This window comes from Erithacus rubecula, assembly GCF_903797595.1.
Source record: "Erithacus rubecula genome assembly, chromosome: 22".
Taxonomy (NCBI): Eukaryota; Metazoa; Chordata; class Aves; order Passeriformes; family Muscicapidae; genus Erithacus; species Erithacus rubecula.
Window position 1 is genome coordinate 1,391,209 of NC_136674.1, and position 18,184 is coordinate 1,409,392.

General features: G+C 50.4%; 2 protein-coding genes and 1 long non-coding RNA gene across 4 annotated transcripts in view; 1 reads left to right on the forward strand and 2 right to left on the reverse strand.

The window, feature by feature from the left end:
- ACACA (acetyl-CoA carboxylase alpha) overlaps positions 1 to 473 on the forward strand; it is a 100,308-nt gene extending 99,835 nt beyond the window's left edge. For both annotated transcript variants that reach the window (XM_079325285.1, XM_079325286.1), the window contains one exon: positions 93 to 473. In XM_079325285.1, coding sequence (XP_079181411.1) covers positions 93 to 219 — 127 coding nt within the window. In that variant the 3' untranslated portion in view covers positions 220 to 473. The remainder of the gene's footprint in view (positions 1 to 92) is intronic.
- On the reverse strand, positions 346 to 1,431 carry LOC306811530. Its single transcript, XR_013776687.1, has 3 exons — positions 894 to 1,431; positions 518 to 678; positions 346 to 478 (listed from the first exon to the last, which is right to left on the reverse strand). It is a non-coding gene; the product is annotated as an uncharacterized lncRNA (long non-coding RNA).
- Positions 1,432 to 4,762: 3,331 nt separating this feature from the next.
- The window catches only part of AATF (apoptosis antagonizing transcription factor), a 38,290-nt gene continuing 24,868 nt past the window's right edge, over positions 4,763 to 18,184 (reverse strand). The window contains exons 10-12 of the mRNA XM_079324958.1: positions 17,505 to 17,585; positions 14,905 to 14,976; positions 4,763 to 6,331 (exon numbers count right to left, since the gene is read on the reverse strand). Of these exons, the coding sequence (XP_079181084.1) occupies positions 6,268 to 6,331; positions 14,905 to 14,976; positions 17,505 to 17,585 (217 nt within the window). The 3' untranslated portion in view covers positions 4,763 to 6,267. The remainder of the gene's footprint in view (positions 6,332 to 14,904; positions 14,977 to 17,504; positions 17,586 to 18,184) is intronic.

The window sequence follows — 18,184 nt, forward strand, 5'->3', positions numbered from 1 at the left end:
CCCGGCTGCTCCCAGGGCTGTTCACTCAGCCCCCATCCCACCCCCTGGAATTCTGCTGGGAGCTGCCTCGCTCACCTCTGTCCCCTCTGCAGCCTGGTCCAGGCCAATCCCGAGGTCGCCATGGATTCCATCGTGCACATGACCCAGCACATCTCCCCGACGCAGCGAGCCGAGGTGGTTCGGATCCTCTCCACAATGGACTCGCCCAATTCCACGTAAAGGAGCCGCCCTCGGTCTGCTCGGCCCCGCCCGGAGCCTCCGGGCGCCGCTGCTGTGACAGTTTTATCTCTTCTAATCAGGCTGAGCAGAGCCGGGTGCTCTGGCCGGGACACGAGGGAAATGTATAAACACAAGCGCCTGCGGAACTGAGTCCCCTCCTGTACCTTATTTATTGCCCAGAGCGGGGCTGGGTGCTCCGGTACCGAGAGGCCTTGGCAGGCAGGGCCCTGCAGGGACACCCTGTGCTTGTAGGGACACCCTGTCCTTATAGGGACACCCCTGTCCTTTCCAGGGATACCCCTATTCTTATAGGGACACCCTGTCCTTTGCAGGGACAACCCTGTCCTTGCAGGAACACCCTGTCCTTGTAGGGACACCCCTGTCCTTGTAGGGACACCCCTGTCCTTTTAAGGACACCCCTGTCCTTTGCAGGGACACCCCTGTCCTTGTAGGGACACCCTGTCCTTTTAGGGACACCCTGTCCTTGTAGGGACACCCCTGTCCTTATAGGGACACCCCTGTCCTTTACAGAGACACCCCTGTCCTTGTAGGGACACCCCTGTCCTTATAGGGACATCCCTGTCCTTTTAAGGACACCCTGTCCTTGTAGGGACACCCCTGTCCTGCAGAGACACCCCTGTCCTTGTAGGGACACCCTGTCCTTTTAGGGACACCCTGTCCTTGTAGGGACACCCCTGTCCTGCAGAGACACCCCTGTCCTTATAGGGACACCCCTGTCCTTGTAGGGACACCCTGTCCTTTTAGGGACACCCCTGTCCTTTACAGGGACACCCCTGTCCTTGTAGGGACACCCCTGTCCTGCAGAGACACCCTGCCCTCCTCTCCTGCCCCGTGCTGACAAGTGCCAATGTCCCCTTGTCCCCTCTCCAGCCCCTGGCTCTGTCAGTGGTGATTTCTGTGTCACCCTCTGTCAGTGGTGATTTGATTTGTGTGTCCCACGTCTGTCCTGTCTTGTAGAGCAAAACCAGCCTTGAGCTGCTGTGGCTGGGCTGTCCCTGTGCCCCCAGGAGGCTCCCCAGGGCTGGGAAGGGTTTTGGGGCAGGATTTTGGGGGCTGAACCCCCCCTTGTTTGCCTTTGTGCCCAGTTCCCTTAGAACAGGCTGTGAACTGTGTGAAAGGCCCTTCTGGGAGGAGGGACAAGAGACCAAAGTGCAGCTGCTCAGCATTTGTGCTCTCCCTTCCCTGATGTTTGCAGGGATGAAGGATGGGGATGCACACCTGCTGTGGATCCTTGGTGGATCCTTGGTGGAAGTGCTCATCCCTGTCCTTGGGCAGCAGGAGGCAGCTGAGGTGAGGAAGGACAGAGCCAAAACCCCAGTGGGGCTGGAAGTGCAGGAGGAGATGTCAGTCTGAGACCTGAGGAGAGCTTTTCCCCATCACCCTGCCCTCCCCAGAGCTGCCTCTGCTTGGCTGGGGAGGGGCCACTCTCACCTGGCAATGGGAAAAAATGGGTTTGGTGTCTCATTGCCATGGTCAGGAATTATGGGGTGCCAGGTAAGTGCAGCTGCCCAGGTCCCCAACTCCTTTCTACACGTTTTTTATGTAACAAAAGCTCAGGGGAGCTGCAGTGCTGGAGGGAAGCACAGCCCCCTCCTCTCCACAGCTCTGGGCAGTCCCGGGCTCACCAATGATGGTCTGGGAAGAATTTCAGATTTTACAGCCCCTCCTTTACAGCAGAAGGGCTGTTTGGATGAGGGAATTCATCAATGAAGCTGCCAGTGCCTCTCACCTCCCCTTGTTTCCTCCTGAAGTGCAATGCAGCCCTTCTGCCTGTGCTGCCAGGCTGGAGGTGCAGCCCAGGGTCACTGCTCCCTGCCCAGCAGAGCTTGGCCCCTGCAGGACTTGCTTTTTCTTAATAGTTAAGAACCCTAAGTTGATTTCAGAGATTTTTTTTTTTCCACTAGAGCCCCCTGAACAAGCCCCAAAGATGCTTTTGCTTATGCCAGGGTGGGCTGCAGCAGGACACACAGACAGAGAATGTGTCAGCCAGGCAGGACTGGGACTTGTGGGGCTCCCCCCTGTCCCCAGGGTCCCTTTCCCAGGTGCACTGAAGTGTCCCCACTGTGCCACAGCCCCCTGCAGAGCAGCCCCCCCATTTCAGTGTTACAGCACCAGCTCCACCTGGGCTGAAACAGCTCCAGAATCTCTGCTGGGTGACTTTGGGGTCTGGGCTGTGGGGCCTGTGGCAGCAGCACCTGTGATGTCCCCAGGGTGTCCCCAGGGGTGTGGGGGGGACACTGGCTGGGGGAACCCCCTGGGTACCAACGGTTCTTGCTGGTGCTGAAGTTTTTCACTTACCTCAATTTCTTTTAATAAAAAGAATGAATTACAGCTCTGGTGGCTGTCAGTGGAATCTGTCACCCCTGCCCTGGATGTGCTGAGCTCTGCCTGAGGCCAGCACAGGGTCCCCTCAGGTCACTTGTGCCCCATCCCAGGTCCCCACTGCCCCCAGGTGTCTCCAAGCCTGAGGGTGCCCACTCCCCATCCCCATCCTCCAGGAATTATTTCTTGTCACCTTTAACATCACAGTGAATGGGACAAACAGGGAAACCCCCCCCAAACTGCAGGGAATTTTGGGATCCTCTTCCCAGGGCTGTTCTGGGGGCAGGGATGGTTGGGCTGGGAGATCCTGGAGACTTTTCCAGCTCTGGGCAGTAGGAGCCTGCAGGGAAGGGCCCACCAGGCCTTGGGCTAAGGGATGTCCCTGGGAGCTGATCCACAAACACCCTTTGGGGCTTCCACACCAAAGCTGAGATTTAAATTAGCCACAACAACTCCAGCAGTTCATTTTTCACAAATCAGAGTCCTGACAGTTAAAATCTGGGGGGTGCTGAGGGGACAGACCCTACTGAACTCCAGCATCACATTTAAAACTCTTTAGCCTAAAATATCTCCACATTAAAATGCCAAGAAAAGACATAGCAAAGCTGTAAGCTCTCCAAAGCCCAAGATCAAAGTGCCATCATCTTTTAATGTAAACCTTTTGTTGCATCAACAGTCTTAAGAGGGATGAGAGACATCAAAATAAAAACTGAGACAAACTGGGGCTTTGTAGCTGTTTTTTGTTTTAGTCTCTTCTCTCACTTTGGGCCATGAAATAGGTCAGCTCCATTACTGATCAGCCTTCCCACAAATATTTAAAACAAATTGAATTGCACACCCAATACCCATCACAATTACAGCAGGCACAATAACTAAATTAGCAATTCAACAAAATAATTGGAAATGCGATTCTCTCCATTCCAGAGCCTCCCCCGGGGCTCTGGCCGATCTATGGGGGGAAAACTCTGCTTTACTAATTCTGCAGCTAATTAGAGACACACTTGTAAATGAAGTTGTTTGTCTGAAAGTTGAAATTCTTGGCGGTGGCAGGGTGGGGGGAGAGGATTAACACAACCCTGTGTCCCTCCCTCTGAGCCCCCGGTCCCCAAAACACCTCTGAGTGTTTTGCTAAGGTGTAGTGCCCATTTGTGGAGGTACTAATTAGCAGCTGTATCATGAATTAATAAAGAATTAATATTCTGGAGAGGGGGGGTGGAGGATCTCACTTGCTGTTAATTGGCAGCATTAGGAAAACTTGGTGGAGATGAGGCTGGTTGTTCCTGTGTGTCCATGGACACTCAGCTGTGCCTGTCCTGCCACCATCACAGAGCTGGTGTGACACTGGGGACACAGGGGGGACACAGGGGACACAGGGGACACAGGGGGGACACAGAGGGGACACAGAGGGGACACAGGGGGGACACAGAGGGGACACAGGGGAACATAGAGGGGACACGGGGGACACAGAGGGGACACAGGGGGGACACGGGGGATACAGAGGGGACACAGAGGGGACACAGGGGACACAGGGGGGACACAGGGAGGACACAGGGGACACAGGGGGGACACAGAGGGGACACAGGGGACACAGGGGGGATACACAGGGGACACAGGGGGGACACAGGGGGGACACAGAGGGGACAGAGGGGACACAGAGGGGACACAGGGGGGACACAGGGGGGACACAGGGGGGACACAGGGGGGACATAGAGGGGACACAGGGGACACAGGGGGGACACAGAGGGGACACAGGGGACACAGGGGGGATACAGAGGGGACACAGGGGGGACACAGGGGGGACACAGGGGGGACACAGGGGACACAGGGGGGACACAGGGGGGACACAGGGGACACAGGGGACACGGGGGACACAGAGGGGACACAGGGGACACAGAGGACACAGGGGGGACACAGGGGACACAGGGGACACGGGGGACACAGAGGGGACACAGGGGACACAGAGGACACAGGGGGGACACAGGGGGGACACAGAGGGGACACAGGGGACACAGAGGGGACACAGGGGGGACACAGGGGGGACACAGAGGGGACACAGGGGACACAGAGGGGACACAGGGGGGACACAGAGGGGACACAGGGGACACAGAGGGGACACAGGGGACACAGGGGGGACACAGAGGGGACACAGAGGGGACACAGAGGGGACACAGGGGGGACACAGAGGGGACACAGGGGGGACACAGGGGGGACACAGCCCCCTGTCCCTGCTGTCCCAGGCTCTGCCAGGGCCCCTCAGCGTTTCTCCCGGGGGATTTCTGCATTTCCCTGCCCCTCCAGGCACCTTCTGCTGCCCTTGCTGTAGGTCAGAGCTGTCCCCGTGTCCCCCGGCCCAGGTGGTGGCAGGGGTGGGGACAGCAGCGCCTGCTCAAACACTGATAAGTGAATTCAAAAGCCGTGCTTAGCTCGGCTCGGGCTCTTATCTCCTCCAACAATACCGGCGAGGAGTTATCACATTTAAAGTGGTTCCTATTACCCTTTTAACATCACAGCCGGGAAGGGAACGGGAAAGAAAAAAACCCCGAGAGCTGCAGAGGACACAGGAGAGACAGGGGAGGGGTGGCAGAGCCCCAGCACCCCAAAATCACAGCCCAGAGCTCTGGGGGTCAGAGAATCTCCCAGGGGACCCTGCCTGTGCTGGGGACAGGATTTCCCTCGGGAATTGTCACCCCAAGGGATGGGGAGCAGCCTGAGCTGAGCCAAACCAGGGCTGCTCACCTGGCACAGGTGACAAAAATCAGCTTTTCCCTGCTCCCCAGGGCTCCTGGCTGTGCTGGGGCTGTGCTGGGTGGGGGGGTTCATTGAAATCCCATCAGTGCATCCCAAAATCTGGGTGCTGTTCTGCCTGGATCAGAGAGCTGGGGAGGCAGGGAAGGAGCAGAGATGGACTCACCCCTGAAGCTCTGTTCCACCAAAGCCTCCCCTGGTCCTTGCTCTGCTTTCTGGGGAACCCTGGGGCCCCTCCTGCACCATCACACCGGGACAAGCAGCTCACAAACCTTTTAATGGAGAGCCCAAACCCCAGGTGGGATGGATCAGTGACACCAGAGAAACCCCAATTTTGATCAAGGCAGCTCCCAAATTCCCTCCTGGGATTTTACAAACCCCTCAGTCCTGTCACAGCAGTGCAAGAGCTGAGTGTGCAGGCTCCAGGATTTTCCTGCAGCAGCACCTGGCACATCCCTGTGTCAGGGGCAGCAAAGGTCCTGTGAGTGTTCAGCAGCCAGGATGTGAACTGGGAGCTCTGGAGCCTGGCCAGGAGCACCTTTCCTCTGTTTTAAGGCCATGTTAATTATGGAAATGACATTTAAATCCTCCTGACTGGTGAAAAATGAAGCCACACACTCCCAATGTGCAGCCAAGCACCAGAACAGGGCAATGACCCCCCCCAGCCCCCAAATCTCTAAGGTTTTAACAAAAAAACCCATGGGGGACCCAGCTGCAGGGGGCTGGGTTGTTTCCCTCCCCCCACACTGTGCCCAGGCTGCACAATCAAGGTCAGGAATTTTCAGGGAATATTTAAAAATGGATTGTCTTTGGCAGGAAGCATTCCAGGCTGGACAGGGCTCACTCTCCCCTCTGATTTAGCAGAGTTTGCTGCTCCTTCTGGATTTCAGGGACAAACCAGAGGCTGGCTCAGCTGAGGGCAGAAGCAGCTGGGAGAGCACCAGGAGCTGAATCCAGATCCTAATTCTGCTCTGGTTCTTCTCCATTTGTGACTTTTCCAAACAGTGACCGATAAAGCTCCGTCCTGGGGGAAAAAGGTGCAAAAGTTACTGTGCAAGGTCAAAAATGGAAACAAAAAGCTGCACAAAACCTCCCCTCCTTCAGCAGGAAAGGCCTTGTGCAATTAAAAATAATTTCAAGAATCTTTATTAATAAATAGAGGCAGAGGGGGGGATGTGTGTGAGCCCAATCCCAGGCAGGACAGAAATAGGGAAATATTCCAGAGTGGTTGGATTGGATCTCCAGAGAATGAGGGGATCTGTAAGTTTGCCCTTTACAGAAAGGCTCTTCAAGTAAGAAAACAAGATTGGATATTTTAATAGGATGTACAGGGCTGTGAGGAGGATTCAATCACACTGCCAACGTGGGGCTGTAATTTGGTTTTCATACATTTTCTTGGACAGTACTTGAAAAAACAATGAAAATGACCCAGCAACAAGATTGCAATTAATATCCCATGTGCAGCAATTCTGATAACAGGAGCAAATTTCCCTTAAAAAAAAAAAAAAAAAAGAAAGAAAGAAAGAAAAAAGTGGGCTGATGTTATTATCTTTAATTTTAGAGGATGTGAGCTGGGGAAAGGAGGGATCCTTGCAATGCCAGGAATTTCTGGGCATGGAGGGAAAAGCAGGGCAAGAGCTGGATTTTCTCCAAGTGCAGCTCCTAAATCCTCTTGGAGGGGAGGGTTGGGTACACAGATGGATTTTCCCCTCCAAGCACAACAATATTTGGGTTTGAGCCAAATGTTTTTGGGCTTGTACACTGCCAGCCTCCAAAGGAGGAATTCCATGTTCAGCAGGGATGGCACAAAAACTTCCCCAGGAGCTGAAGGGATGAAATCTCTGGCAGCAGAGCAGGATGGACAAAGTTCTGGACAAAGCCCCAAACTTCCTCAAAACCCTTCCCAGAGGATTTGGGGAAATCCAGAGGGGTCTTGCTGCCCCCTCCAGGCTCTCTGGGCCCTTCTCCCTTTCACTTTCATTTGTTTTTTCCATCCCCAGGAACGTGGGGCAGCTCAAACCCATTTGGGGGAAATGTGCAAAGCTCCTGTGTCTGCCTGAGGGGCAGCTGAACCCCAAAAGTGCTGCCCTGCAGAAACCCCAAAAGTGCTGCCCTGCAGAAACCCCAAATTGCTGCTCTGCAGAAACCCCAAATTGCTGCTCTGCAGAACCCCAAAAATGCTGATCTGCAGAAACCCCAAAAGTGCTGCCCTGCAGAAACCCCAAAAGTGCTGCCCTGCAGAAACCCCAAAAGTGCTGCCCTGCAGAAACCCCAAAATTCTGCTCTGCAGAAACCCCAAAAATGCTGATCAGCAGAAACCCCAAAAATTCTGCTCTGCAGAAACCCCAAAAATGCTGCTTTGCAGAAACCCCAAAATTCTGCTCTGCAGAAACCCCAAAAATTCTGCTCTGCAGAACCCCAAATTGCTGCTCTGCAGAAACCCCAAAAATGCAGCTCTGCAGAAACCCCAAAAATTCTGCTCTGCAGAAACCCCAAAAATGCTGCCCTGCAGAAACCCCAAAATGCTGCTCTGCAGCCCTTCCCACTGAGGGAGAACCCAGGAGAATTCTGTGGATTTTTGGCTTTCTTTCTGGGGGTTTGATGCTCTCCTGTGGGTGCAGCAGTTCAGGGATTGATGCTGAATTTGCTCCAATCCCACAGATTTTAAATAAAAAGCCATTTTTCAAGCAAGCAGGGCCCAGGGAGATTCCCCCCAGGAATGGCACTGGCAAAAGGAGTGGGGTGAAGCCAAACCCCAGTGGATTTGTCTGGATTTTGACAGCAGGGACAAGAGAAGGAGAGAAATCAGCACCCCCAAAACAGGGCAAATATTTCACCCTGAAAATCAAATATAAACCAACCCAACCCTTTTTTTCCCCCCCCTCTCCTCATCAGCCAGGCTCCCTCTCCTTCCTCAGCAGGATTTAACCATGCAGAGAGTAAAACTCATCAATCCTCCAGGTTTAACCTTGTCTGTGTTTCAATTCACCAGGGTAAGTGCAGATTTTAATACTTTCAGCCCCCTTAAGGCTATGCATAATGAACTTGGATTTTGGTTAAAAAAATATAAAAATTTCTCTCCTCCACCCACAGATATTAAAGATCAGACTTGAGCCAGTGGGCTGAAACTGCCAGAGCTACCTGGAGCTGGGGGAAAGGTGACTTTAGCACAAGGTCTGGGCTGAGGAAAAGCCTGGGCAGGTAATTAAAACAATTAAAACAATTAAAACAACTCCCAGGTACAGCCAGAGCAGGTCCATACAGGGTCTTCCCTGAATTCAAATTTAACTCACCCTTTATTGCAACCCACAAAAGCAAGTAATGAGCACTAACATTTTTATTTCTTTTAAACTGTCATTTAGGCTGTAGAGGGGATAATTACCTATTTCCACTGTAGTAAGGTTTTATCACCCTTAGTGAGGCATTTTCTAATTTAATATTTTTACTGTATTATCATAAAACCCTGTTTCTGGAAAAAATGATCAGGAAGCACAGAGCCATTTGCCATCAAACATGTGTGTGTGAGTACCTTGGCTTAATTATTGATGCATCTCCTGCAGAGGGAATGGCACCTGGACACTGCTGCTTCCAGGTCAACAAGTTTTGAATTTAAAAATGAAATAAAAGCCAGAGCTGGGGTGCTGAGTGGTTCTTCCCCCTCCAAACCCCAGGTTTTGTTGCTACAGATATTTTCCAGGCACACCAGAGAGGAAGGAGTGCCCTGGATGGATATTAATAGCTGCAGCACATTTTATAAATGTCTGTGAAGAATCAAAACAGGAATCACAAGAAGTCCCCTGGATCCCCAGGAATCTCCTCTGCCAAACCTGGCAGTGCTGGGCTGTTCTGTGCAATTACAGACATGTTATTTCCTTTTTTTTTTTTTAAATATAGTTCTGTAAACTAGTAGAAGAACAATATTCAGTGGGAAAATTCAGTTTATAGGGGGTGGGTTTTTTTATTAAAATAGAAACAGTGCTCCAGTCACTGCTGTGCTCTTTAGTAAAAATACCCTCCAAGCAATTTCTCTGCCTTTTCCCAAGTACCTTTTACTTCTTCTTTTCCCCAAAAACAGGAGATAATTTAGAATATGCCACAAGCAGTACTGAAATGAGTAAATCCCCCATTCCTGCTGCCATCCTCCACTGGGAACTATGAATTTTTAATTCCCAAAAACTGGAAAAGAAGATGGAACACAAACACCTGTGGATGATGGAAAGTGATGGTTTCCTTGGAAAACTTTCTGTGGGTGCCAGGCTCAGCTGCTCAGGGTGCCCCAATTTGGGGGTTCAAGCCCCGGATGGATCATCCACTGAAGAATTGGACTTGATGATCCATGTGGGTCTCTCCCAGCCTGGAATTTTCTGTGAAATGTTTTGTCCAGTGGTGTGAAATTCAGATTAAAGTGCCCAGCAAGCACAGCAGGTACCAGGAAGACAAAACAAAGCTGAAGCCTTAAATTTCTCAATAAAAATGAGTATTTATCTTAAAAAACAAAGTGAGAGTAACAGGAATTCCAGGTGTGCATGCCACACCTCCCAGCACACATTCCCAGCTGGGATCACTGGGATCCAGGGGCTGTGGGGCTGCTGCAGCCCCAGGAGTGGCAAAATTCTCCAAATTCTGGCCATAAATCCCTGGCCAGAGGGCCCTGGAGGCTCCCAAAGGGCTCCTGCCATTCCCTCCCTCCCTCCCCAGGTCCTTGCTGCCCCTGCAGATGCTTTTACCCCACAGCTTTAAATTACTGCAGGTGATTTGTGGCCTCTGGCTTGTCCCCTGAGAGCAGCCACAGGTTGATAAGTATTTCAGAAAGTTGGTTGTGCCCTGAACAAAGGCTCAGTGCACATCTGGAGGGGCTGGGTGAGGAGAGGGGACAGCAGAGATGGGGCTCAAGGCCCTGTCCCTGCCACAATTCCAACACCCCCCTCCAGCAGCACCCAGCCCTGAGCTGGGGACACACACCCAGAGCTTCTCTCATCCTGCTTTTGCTGCCAGCCCCATTTTCACAGGAGCTGGTGCAGCTCAAAGCACAGAAGATGCAGAGGGGATGTGCAGACACCCCCAGGCTGCTCCTGGTGTCCCAGCTCTGATCTCAGGCTGGGCTGGGATGCTTTGAGCAGGGCAGGCTCTGGGTGCTGCTGGGAACCATTCTGTGTGCTCCTCATACTCTGAGGACAATTTCCCTCTTTCACAGCTTGCCTGTTTTGTAACAGATTTGATGCAGGAGAAGACAAATTGTCTCACCAAGGAAAAACGACAAATCATCTCACAGCCCTTAACAGGTTATTTTTTTTTTTTTTCCCTTTAAGAAGGAAATTTCCATACCAGAGGCTCCTGTCTCCTTGCCAGGGATGTCACACATCAGCTCTGGGACACAATGATTCCAGCCCAGTGCCAGCAGCTGGGTCAGAGCCCTCCAACAGCCCTGGGGCTGCCTGCCTCTCCAGGGGCTCACCAGCCTGGGCTTTTCAAATAAAACAAAATCAGGCACAAAGAGAAGAAGTTCCAAGGCCAGTTTGGACATTGGGACAGTGGGATGGGATGGCACTGGATGGGATTTAAGTTCTCTCCCAGGCAAACCAGCCTGGGGTGCCTCAGGATCAATCTAAGCAGGTTTAGATTCACAGGATATCATTTTCCCCTCCATGCTCCTGCTCCTCCCTTTGTTCCCCAAAGCAGGACATCCTCTTCTCCAGGCTGAGCCTGAACAAACTTGGAGGCATTTTCCTGGTTCAGTTCTTCCAGCAGGAACTGCTTTTCTCCCTCCCAGGAGTTCTGTGGTGCTGAACACCCTGGATTGACAATCACCAAGCCCAAATTCCTCCATTAATCTGCTCTCATGGTGTTTTAATACCCCAAGTACGAAGTGAGCCACGTTAAAGGCTGCTATCTCACCAACCTTTTTTTTTTTAATATTTTTTTATTAAACTCTTATGTCATATAAGTAAATTAATCTTTTAATACCAGGATTTCCTGCTATGTACCCCCCTCTGCTTAGAGCAAGACACTCAGTGACAAAGCTGAAGGGAGAATGCTGAAGGGAGAATGCACAGGGCCTGGCTGGCTGCAAGGGGAAGGCTCCAACCCAAACCTGGCTGGATAATCTGGGGGGTGATTCTGGCTGAGTTCCTGAGCCAGGGATTCATGTCCTGCTCCTGGATTGACCCCCAGCCCAGCCTGGTGCCACTGCTGGTTTGACAGTCCCACCAGAGCCATCTCCCTCCCTGGCTGGGCTCATAGAGGATGCAAATTCCTCCTCCTAATGAGGATCCATTTGTTGGGGCATAAACCAACCTATACAAACCAGGATCTATTTCCCCACCTTCCCCAGCTGTAAATCCCCATCTGGAATTGCAGTGTGTCCCTTGTGCCCTGCCTGCCTCTCCTGGGTGCCTGTTTAATGATGATCTATGGGTGCCCTTCCCTGGGGGTGGGGAGGGGTCACACTGTGACACCTCTACAGCAAATTACAAACCATGTCAATCCCAGCTAATGCAAAGCTGTAATCCTCTTTAACAAGAGATCAAATCAGTGCCATGAGTTATGTTCATTCTGTAATCTGATAAGAAATAGAGTGAGCCTCTAATAAAAGAGTAATGAGAGCCCTTAATGATGCTGTTAAAAGGTAGTGCCAGTTAAAATACTGCTGTTGTTCCAGCTGATTAGATCACTGTTGCATATTTGCACAATCTTGTTTCACCTGTCAGAATAACCTGAGGTGTCTTGGGAGATAAAGGTGTTAGGACCAAACATCTGTGTCCTCAGAGGATGTCTCTCCCTGCAAGTCACTGTCCTCCAGAGTGAAATTAGGATGTTCACCAGACTTGGCAGGGTCTGTGCCCAGTCTCTGCTCCCCTCCCAGGGGCAGATCTGAGGGTTTGTGTGTCACAGCTGAGACACACACAGAGGACAAACCCCAAAAACACACCCAGCTCTTCCAGGAATACAGACTTCACCTGGGCTGGCAACTGGATCCATCCCAGCACTGCCCACAGCCTGCAGGTGTCCAGGGACAATCCAGGGACAATCTGAGCCTCAGCTTGCCCATGAATAAACACACACATGTACCTGGCACAGCAGCTCTCTGCAGCTCACCTCCTACAAGAGCCTTTGGGGGCAATGACTGCACAGAAGGTCTGGGCTCAGCCTCAGCTCCTGTGGGACATCTTTAGGAACTCCCTGAGCTCTTTCCTGGAGGATCACTGGACTGTGGGGATGGGGCTGTCACCTCTCTCTGCCCATCTCCCAAAGCAGAGCCTGCTCCCAGCTCTGCTCTACTGAAGGATGTCATGTCCTGATGAGGGGAAAACCCATTTTGAGGCAAGTCCAAGAATGATGCCACCCTCCAACCCAGGAGAAACCACAACCAACCCTGTCCTGGCCCAGGCAGCTCCTCCCTGCTCTGCACAGCCCCCAGAGCACTGCCAGCTTTGCCTTTGGGCTCCTTGTCCCATTCTCACAGCAATGACCTTGGACTGATCAGAAAAACCTTGGCCCAAGAGGACAATAAATGTGTTAGTCTATAAACACAGACCCCAAGGTAACCATAAAAATCACTTCCCAGTGTGTGTTTTAAAATACTACCAGAGAGGGGTTAAAAAGGAGGAGGGCTGGAGGCCACCAGTGCCCCACACATGACAACATAAAACATGTGAGCACGAGGTTAAAGAGCCCTGCCCATGCCTGGAAAATGGGCCAGGGGAAAATGAATTGCCTCCAGCAATGCTCTCATCCCCCCCAGCAGCAGCAGTGAGGCAGAAAGTGGCAGGGATGTTGACAAAGGCAGTTATTGACTCTTCCTGAATTGAGGCTGTAAGATCTGGAGTGATCCCCCTCTCCTGGCAGAGCTCAGGCTGCTGCTCCTCACAGGGATTTCCCTTCTCTGTTTGCACAGCCAAGGAAGAACCAGACCACAGCACCCCCACCTGCAGACACATATTTATTTATTTACTGGCATTTTCCTGCTGTCTTCCTGCCCCTGTGGCCACTGGCAGAACTCAGGGAAAGCTCTGCCAGCTGTTCCCACATCATTTTTTACCCAGCTCACTGGCACTGGGAAATCTCTTCCCCTACAGCACAGTGCCCTGTTGATCAGACATGTAGCAATTTTGGGGCCATGCTTTTCAAGTGCCTGACCAGATAAAAAACCAAATAAACTGGCTCAGAGCACAGTCAAATCTTTATGAAGTGTACATGTGCATTTTCAATCCAGCAATTCACACTTGCAAACAATAAAATTACCTGTTTCTGCCACAAAGGGAAGCTGTTATTGCTGCTTCCCTCTCCAGATTCTGTTTAACCCCCCTGCAGATGTTGAATTCCTCCTGCCCTGTGTAGCCCAGCTGTGAGCTCCTGGGGCTCATGCCAAGGCCAGGGGCTTTTTAAACACAGAGGTGAGCTGAGAGTGACTCTGATTTTCAAACACATGAGAGCAGCAGATCTCTTCATTTGGGGAGAGCTCAACCAAAACTCCAACAAAGGGGCTGATTTTCAGACACTCACTGCAGTATTTGGGATGTGCTTGGTGAATGGACACAACAGAAATTATGGTCAGAGGGAAATTTAAGCTAAATATTAGGACTGCATGGCTGCAGGAACAGCTTGGAGCCACCACATTTCTTTTTGTGCTGAGAGGATCCAAACAATACTGAAAAATCAGAGAGGCTGGGCTTTGCTCTTACTTGGAAAAAAAAAAAAGGAGAGAAAAAAAGCAGAGTGAAGGAACTGTGAGAAAGATGCACTGATGAAACAAAGAGCACAGGTTGTATGGACACAAACCTCTGATCCATAAGTCCCTGCAATCCCCCAAAAGGCAGCAGCAAAAGAGCAGCAGGTATTTGGTTTCCATTTCACAAACAGACAAATGACACCTCTCCCTCACAAAGCACAAACATGTTCCACAACCCAGGGGAAAGATGTTTCTCAAGCTTTCTCCATCCATTCACTGGAAAAATTATTCCACCTCCTTCCCACTAACAGCTCAGTTTTGGAGATTTGGGTTTAAAGAAGGAATATGGGTGGGTATGTGGGAGCTGTCTGGTAACTGTGCACAAAGCTTCACTGGTGTTTTCATCACTAATTACCACATTAAAACATTATAGTCTCCCAATAAAATTCTTTACTCTATTTAAATAGAGATAAACACAAGCAACATAAAAGTCTTGAGTGAATCTTGAGAGAACTATTTCAGTTATTAACTGAGCTAAGAAAATGCACATTTACCAGAATATAGGAGCTGCCATTTCTGTTAGAAGCTCTTTAAAGTTCTAATTGTACCTGAAGACTCCAGGTAGATCAACTCTGTATTTCCAAACTAATTCCACAAAACAGGGATATTTCAAAATGGGAGGAGCTTCAAGCAGGAATCAAAATGTAGGTGCTGAGATTTATGACAATTTCTCCTTTGTTGTCACAGTAATTAGAGAGTGAAAGCTCAGCCAGGCTGCCAGGACAGATGTGACCAAGACACCCAGGCTGTGATGCCAGTGACAAATGGGGAACTGATAAGAAGGACTGGAGAGGGTGACAGGCTGAAGAACAGGTCAATACCACGCTGTCATGGAGCCATTTGAGAAACATAATTAATCTCTCACTCACCTGGCATCATCATTCATGGTGCAGAGGTCAATAGGTGCCATGAAGCTCACCAGCTTGCTGTGGACGTGGAACCTGGGGAGAGCAGCACGTCAGGAACTGCTCAGGAGGAGCAAATCTGCCCCTGGCCAGAGCAGCTCCCACAGGAGAAGCAGGGATTTCCTGGGGATGGTCCCTAAGGAGCTGGAAATCCCCTCTCAGAACAGGAATAATCAGAGTTTGTTCCTAATATATGGGAATAATGAACTGAGAAACTGCAAATCCTTTTTCATCTCAGCTGAGGAGAGAACAACACCCATGACCTGTGAGCCCCAGACAGACAGACAGGCAGACAGACAGACAGACAGACAGCCCCTCCTGCCCAGCCCTCCCTCAGCTGCTGAAACCTGTGCCCAGTGCAGGCAGCAGGAGATCAGACCCCTCCTGCCCTGCTCTGTGCTCTGCAGGGCCCTGAAGGATGACAAAATCCCACTCTGGAGCCATTGCAGAGCTGGGAAATCCTACCCTGAGGAACCTGCCAAAGGAGCATGGAAAAACAAAGGAAGGAGACAGGAGATGGGATGGGACAGACTCTCATCACCAAGACATTGCTGCAAGCCCCACAGAGAGGATCTCCCTCCCATCTGCCACCCTGGGCCTGCAGGGATTTCATGGTTTGTATTCCAAGACCTGACATTAAATTTAACAGGGCACTGAGAACCTCTGCATGAGGTGGTTTTAAACCCTGTGCCCAAGGGCAGGGCACTCCAAACCCAGGCATTTGTGTGCTCTGCCTGCCTGCCCCAGCCTGAGGTGCTCCATCCAGGCTGCTGCTATTTTTAGAGCTTGACAAATAGCAGGATTCACGAGCACTTGCCCAGAATCACCTTTCCACTCTGTCACCTCTGCAGTCCCTTTTGTTTGCCTGTGCTCCCTGGGGGATGCTGAGCTCACAGCCAGGCTCAGAGGCTCCTCAGGCACAGCCTGGCACTCAGACACAGCCCTGCCACCAGCTGAGTGTCCACAGCTGCTGAAATCCCACTCTTGGAAAATCCCAGCCCAGCAGATGGAAAATATTTCACTTAAGGGACAGAAAGACACCCCAGGCTGCAGCAGCACAGATCAGAAAGCCCTGACATGTGAAAGGTGTGCAAACATTCCACAGCCACCTCCACCAGCTTTCTTAAGTTTGATTTTTGGATGAATTTATTTCCCCTCTTAATGCTCAAATTTCCCTCTGACTGCTTCTGGAAGCACCTGCAGATCCTGAGCCCCAACAATCAACCTGCACATTGCATCCAAACAAGCTGTGATGTTGAAGCTTTGCTAAAAAGGAAGAATTAAGGAAACTTGGTATTAAATACTTGGCTCTCCAGGATCTCAAAGTCATGATTTAAGGCAAATTCAAGAACTGCTGTCCCAATTTTAGAGAACAGAGAAGAACAGAGGGTCAGGGATCTGCCTGAGGTGCCAAGTCTCTCAGTGGAATCACCAACTATTTAAAAACACCCACTTGGGCTCTACTGGCCTATTCTGAAAAATGCAGAATTTTACCTGCATCTTAATCCCAAGCACAGACAATGAGACTTTATTTCATTATTTTCCCTGCAGGGTCAGTAGCAGAAAGAGGCAGAAAGAGGCACTAAGATGGAAGAGGCAGTGACTGGGGCAGAGCTGCTCTCCCAGCACTGCTGGAGGCACAGACTGCACACAGGGAGAGATCTGCCCATCATTCCTGGAGCTTTATGAGGCTGCCTCAGTTGTGTGATGTTGTCAGGAGTTTTGACTGAATCCTGAATATATCCAATTATGTGTGATGCTGACAGAAAAGAATATTGATAGTCAATAATTATAGGCTTTTCAGGCCAACAAAGTAGCTCTTCCCTCTTCCAATAAATTATCTTATGACATCTATCTTAAAAATTGCTATGCCAGGCCAGACCTAGACTGACTCCACTGACTTTCTATCAGATGCCATCTAAAGTCAGGATTTATAGTTTACTCACAAAGGATGGTTAATGTGGTGGATTTTTCAGGGAGCAGAGCAGCTTTTCAGCATCCTCCCTCCTCCACCACAAATCATGCTGATCCCAGGGAGGCTCAGGGAGCTGCTGTGCAAAGGGGAAGCACCTCCTGCTCTCCAGGCTGCTTCCCTTCCACTGAGCTCAACCCCAGTGAGTGATCCAGGAGGGAAATGATGCAGACATGAAGGAAGCTGTGGTGTCAGATACCAGCTGAGAGAGAGCTGACACTGAATTCCAGCTGGCACTCAGTGAGAAATAAAGATTTACCTGAGGTATTCTGCACATCTTCCTGCCCATGTCTCAGTCAGGAAATAGAAATTGCACAGGAGGGGTTTATTGGCTCTCTCTGGAAATTACAGCCCCAAATGGCTCAGGGATATGTGAGCACCTTCCTCTGGTGTTTCCTCAGACCTGCTGTTATTCCAGGCTCAGGAACACCACAATTCCCCACTGGCTGCCCCAGAGCAAGAAATGCCCTCAGAGCCAAAATCAACCAACACCCCCAGACCAGCTGGGGTAAAACACACCCAGACCTGTCACTGTTTTTTTTTTTTTTTGCAAAACCAGGACTTGTGTGTGCTGGCAGAAGGTGTCACCCACCTGATTCTCCTTCCTTTGCTGGCTTTTCTGTCCACTTTCTTCTTGATTTTGCTGCGTAGCTTCTGGATGGCCAACCACTGCCTGGGGAAAGCAGAACAGGAACCACTGAACACTCCCAGAAAAACTCTCTGATCCCCAGCTCTGTTAAAAGCTCCACTTCTCAACCAAAACTTCCTGAAGTTAAAGAAGTTTCCAGCAGGAAAAAACTTCTCTTGGTTATAAATATTTTTTTTTAACTGAAACGAGCGTCATCTCACCTGATTTATACAATGAAAACTCAGCATCAGGGAAAAAATCTAACAAATCCAATTACTGCAATCTTAATATAATCTTAATTACTGTAATCTATTTTATTGTAAAGTCAGATAAATGTACAATGCAATCACCACTTAAATGTAATTTTGTCTATATCGTGTTAAATCATAGTGAATAGCTTTCCATAATATTCCAGACGTACACAAAATAAATTTGACACACTGCACTAAAATCTGGGTGATATTTTATGAGGAGAAAAGTTGGTTCACCATCACAAAATTTCCTGATTCATTTTCTTCCCCTCCCTATAGACAAGCCCCCCAAAATTGTTTCAGGGAAGAGCTTTTCCAGCTTTCCTTGGCTTTGACACTTTTCTGAATTAGAGAAATTCTGTGGCTATTTCAATGTACACTGTTCATGAAGTG